This window comes from Calliopsis andreniformis, unplaced genomic scaffold (genome assembly GCF_051401765.1).
Source record: "Calliopsis andreniformis isolate RMS-2024a unplaced genomic scaffold, iyCalAndr_principal scaffold0178, whole genome shotgun sequence".
NCBI classification, from domain to species: Eukaryota; Metazoa; Arthropoda; class Insecta; order Hymenoptera; family Andrenidae; genus Calliopsis; species Calliopsis andreniformis.
In genome coordinates, this window is record NW_027480587.1 from 945,968 (window position 1) to 950,666 (window position 4,699).

Consider the following 4,699-nt stretch of genomic DNA (forward strand, 5'->3'; position numbering starts at 1 on the left):
TCTCTTTTACTGGCCGTAGCTCTAACCCAACTCAAATCCCCTTTTTGCTACCTACCCTCGGCCTGCCACCATAATTTTCAAGCATATACAAATTTATATCTCGAAAACGAAAAGAGAGCGACAAATCATTTTCACTTCATTTAGAAAAATTAATCCACGTATCAAGACACATGATATAAAAAAGTTTCAAAGAAATTGTTAAGGAGACCCTTATTCTAAATAATTACCAAAAATTTTGGTCCTCAACACGAAGTTTAGTTTAACCCTTACCTACAAATTCAATACTATGATTTACTGTTTTATGGATATATCCACTGGCAGTAAGTCCTGCGTAACTTTTAAAACTGTCCGTGTGTATTTCACTGTCGGCAATTACATGTCTATCGATGATGTCGATTAAAGTCGATGCTTCTCGATTTTCAACGACTATCATTCGACAATCATTCGTTTTGGTATCGACTATACCTAATACCCAGTGGCCTTCCACTCTTCTGCCACGATTGTATTTTCTTTTTCCAAATTTGGCTTCGTCAATCTTTTATAAATGAAATAATATAAAACTAACAATGTGTCACTACAGAATAAAAACTAAGAAAAGAAATGGAAAAAGTACTATAGAACAGTTATATAAGATACCTGAACAATGATACGAGATCCAGATTCGGAAATGCCTCCCAATTTAGGCATTCCTGCTTGAATTTTTGATAAATGATCTACAACCATTTCTCGGCAATATTGATACCATGCAGAAATAGTGGCAGATGATAAATTGGTACTATTTTCTTCTGTGAAGTCGCACAATTCGTGGGCAGTATCTTCGCACGAAAAATCTCGCGTGAAACAATACATCAATCTAAAACGAGCATTACAAAAACAAAAAAACGTTTTTAAGAATCTTCTAAATTTTTTAATCGTTAATTTGATGAAATCACGAAAAATAATTCTAACTTTATCGCCTTATCAAAAGGCAAACGGACATCCTCAAAAAAGGAATCAACTGTGGCTGCAAATTGTTTGCATCTGGACCTTCCAACCGAACAGAGAAACCGCCCAGCACCGTGTTGCGATGACTTATATAATTTCATCGGCTTTCGATGGACAGAACAATTTTTATCTGTTCTTAACAATCCATGCTCTTGAGCCCAGGCGATCGCACTTTCTTTTGAATTTGGTAAATTCGATGTTAGATTATATAATCAAGGAACAAAAACAAGTATCGAAAGTATCGAAGGATACAGAAAATGTTCTGTCTTGTTTCTATGGTTTTTTGTTTACTTTTCAATATATTCATGTGGGATCTGATATCATACAGACTTCTTCCGTGCGTTGTGTTACAATTAAATTTCTTTTTATTTTAAATCGTTATCCCATATTACAACAGGTTATGGGCCCAGAATTCATTCTATAATAATTAAGTGTATCGCGTGTTAATTAGTTTAGTTTTTTTTTAATCAATTAAGTGTAAAATACTTTAAACTGCGTGACGATGGAGATGTCCAAAGACAGGAGAAACATTCAGCAATTCAGTGGTACGAAATACAACGCGTGGAAGCATAGAGTTCGTAATTTATTATATGAGCTCGATGTATTAAACGTTCTTGACGAGCAACCACCGGTTCCTGTCACCGCAGTATGATCGATGGCGGAACGCATTGCCAAATGCACTGTTGTGCAATATTTATCTGATAAGCATTTGAAGTATGACACTCCGGGAAGTACAGCAAAATCAATTATATTAAGTTTAGATTCAGTGTATGAGAGTCAAAGTACGGCTACGGAATTATCCATTAGGAAAAAGCTATTAAGATTGAAAATGAAAAGTGACAGTTCGTTGAAAGATCATTTCGGGAAAACGAAATTATTTCAATTTTGTTATCTAGTTTGCCCGAAGTATATGATACGGTGTCAACTGTCATTGAGACGATGATGACAGAAGCGAGAATTACACTAGACACAGTTAAAAAGAGACTGTTGGATGATGAGACGAAAATTAAGAGTGAAAAGTTGGATACCAACGCGAAAATACTCCAAGCTGAAGTGAAAAATCAAAGACCACATAACTTTGGAAGTACACGCTTTAAAAGAGGAAGTAATAGAAGAGGTAACATTAGAAGAGGAAATACATTCAAGCCGAGTAGACAATCTTTTACCGGAAAATGTCATCAGTGTGGAAGAACAGGACACAAGATTAAAGAGTGTTATTACTATAAAAAGAGGCACCAATATAGAGCAGAACAAAGAAACAAAAATCAAAATATACATACAATTCAGACGACGCAAGCTGTTACAAGCAACAACGTGTCGGGATATGCCTTTATGACCGGAGACTACCAGGTCATGAAAACCAGAAAATTAACATTTATCCTGGATTCTGGAGCATCGGATCATATAGTCAAAGAAGATAATGTATTTCCAAATATGACCATACTTGATCCACCCATCAGGATTTCGATAGCGAAGAATGGAGAATATATAACTGCATCGAAGTAGGGACAGATACCTGTGACTACCAATACGGGAATTGAAGGCGTTTTGGAGGACGTATTGTACTGCCCGGACGTGCCGTACAACTTACTATCCGTTAGAAAGTTGCAGCAAAAAGGAATGAGTATAACTTTCAATGAGAGGGGCGTCGAAATAATCAAAAACGGTAAAATCATGATGATTGGTAAGCCTTCAAATAATTTAATATCTATAGATTTTGATGTCATCGAAAAAGGAGTAAATTCACTTAATTCTTATATTTCAAATAAGATAGTTAATAATTATGAATTATGGCATAGGCGCTTAGGGCATATAGGAAAGGCAAAATTTTTACAGTTGAAGAATAAGCAGGTGGTGGAGGATGTGACGTATCTTGAAAAAGTAATTCCAGACGATGATATATGTGAAGCTTGTATTAAAGGAAAACAAGCACAATTGCTATTTGAAAAGGCAAAAGATAAAAGTCACATTCGGCAGCCATTGTTTATTGTTCACACAGACGTTTGTGGACCGATCACTCCTTCTACAACTAATGATAAAAAGTATTTTATAACCTTCATAGATGAATTTACGTATTATTACGTGATGTATTTACTTGAAAATAAATCAGATGTTTCTACAATCTTTAAGGATTACGTTGCTAAAAGTGAAGCACGTTTTAATTTAAAGATTGTCAATTTATACTGTGGTAATGGCAAGGAATATTTTTCTAATGAGATGAAAAATTATTGTATACAAAAGGGTATAAGCTATCACTTAACGGTTCCGCGAACTCCTCAGTTAAATGGTGTTGCAGAACGCATGAATAGAACTATAACTGAAAAAGCACGTGCGATGATAAACGGTGCAGGTTTAGGAAAAGAGTTCTGGGGAGAAACAGTTTTAACTGCTACATATTTAATTAATTTAACCCCATCGAAAGCTCTTAATGTTAATAAAACCCCATTTGAATTGTGGCATAATAAAAGGCCCAAATTGAAGTATTTAAAAGTGTTTGGTTCCACAGTGTATGTGCATGATAAAATTAGGAAATCGAAATTTGACGAAAAGTCTTATAAATGTATATTGGTAGGGTTTACACCAAATGGATACAAAGTGTGGAACGTAGAAAATGGGAAATTTGAGATAGTAAGAGATGTAATAGTTGATGAAATTAATTACTTAGAATCTCGGCCGGTAATAAAGGAAATAGGTTTAAAACGTGGTTTATGTGAAACTGATGCATCTCGTGAAGTGCTGAAATCAGTAGATATACAGTGTGGAGTAAATAAATCTGATAATCAAAAATCAGATGTGTTAAAAGGAAAAAAATCTGATAACAATAAATCAGATATGATAGAGCCGAGAATTAAAGTAATGGTAGATCAAGAGAAAAGTAAATCTGTAACTGAAACAGATGTAACAGGAGTATCGGGACCAGGAAATAATCAAGTGGTAGAATTAAAAGATAGTATAGAACCTAGAAGGAGTGATAGGATTAAGCGACGGTCTCCTATGTCATATAATGAATTTAATGATAACGATGATTATCTTTTATGCGCTCAATCGATAATTTGCAAAATACCCAACTCATTTGATGAAATTAAAACTAGAGATGACAGAGCTAAGTGGGAACAAGCTATTGCCGATGAAATAAACTCGTTAGTAATAAATAAAACTTGGAATTTGGTATCGAAGCCAAAGAATAAGAACATTGTTGATTTTAAATGGGTATTCACGATCAAAAATGATGAATTCGGAAATCCGTTAAAATACAAAGCTCGATTAGTGGCCCGTGGTTTCAGTCAGAAATATTTAGAAGATTATAATGACACATTTGCACCTGTAGCTAGAATGTCAAGCTTTAGATTTCTTATGGCTTTTGCTAATCAGCATAATTTGCTAGTGCATCAAATGGATGTTAAGACGGCATTTTTAAATGGTATTTTAAGGGAAGAAATTTATATGCGAATTCCTGAAGGTGTTAAATGTGATAGTAACAATCAAGTGTGTAAATTGAATAAAGCTTTGTATGGTCTCAAGCAATCAGCCAGATGCTGGTTTGAGATGTTCGAAAAAGCTCTTCTAGAGAAAGGTTTCCGAAATTCATCAGCGGATCGTTGTATTTATATATTAGATAGAAAGAATATATTAAAGAATATATATGTGGTACTATATGTGGATGATCTAGTGATTATGACTGCTGAATCTGAGACAATGCAAAATTTCAAAAATT

General features: G+C 34.3%; 1 protein-coding gene across 1 annotated transcript; it reads right to left on the reverse strand.

Annotated features, from left to right (window-relative positions):
• Positions 1-259: 259 nt before the first annotated feature.
• On the reverse strand, positions 260-1,653 carry LOC143187735 (uncharacterized). Its single transcript, XM_076391954.1, has 4 exons — positions 1,614-1,653; positions 949-1,159; positions 637-853; positions 260-535 (listed from the first exon to the last, which is right to left on the reverse strand). Exons 1-4 carry the CDS (start codon positions 1,651-1,653, stop codon positions 260-262), a joined length of 744 nt encoding a protein of 247 aa, XP_076248069.1.
• Between the last annotated feature and the right edge of the window lie 3,046 nt (positions 1,654-4,699).

Excerpts from the sequence above, each read along its gene's own strand:
- LOC143187735 (XM_076391954.1), bottom strand. The coding sequence starts at position 1,653 with ATGCGTTCCGCCATCGATCATACTGCGGTGACAGGAACCG. Across the intron at positions 1,160-1,613 it reads TACTGCGGTGACAGGAACCG|AAAGTGCGATCGCCTGGGCT; the intron begins GTGGTTGCTCGT and ends CAAATTCAAAAG. Across the intron at positions 536-636 it reads GATCTCGTATCATTGTTCAG|ATTGACGAAGCCAAATTTGG; the intron begins GTATCTTATATA and ends CATTTATAAAAG.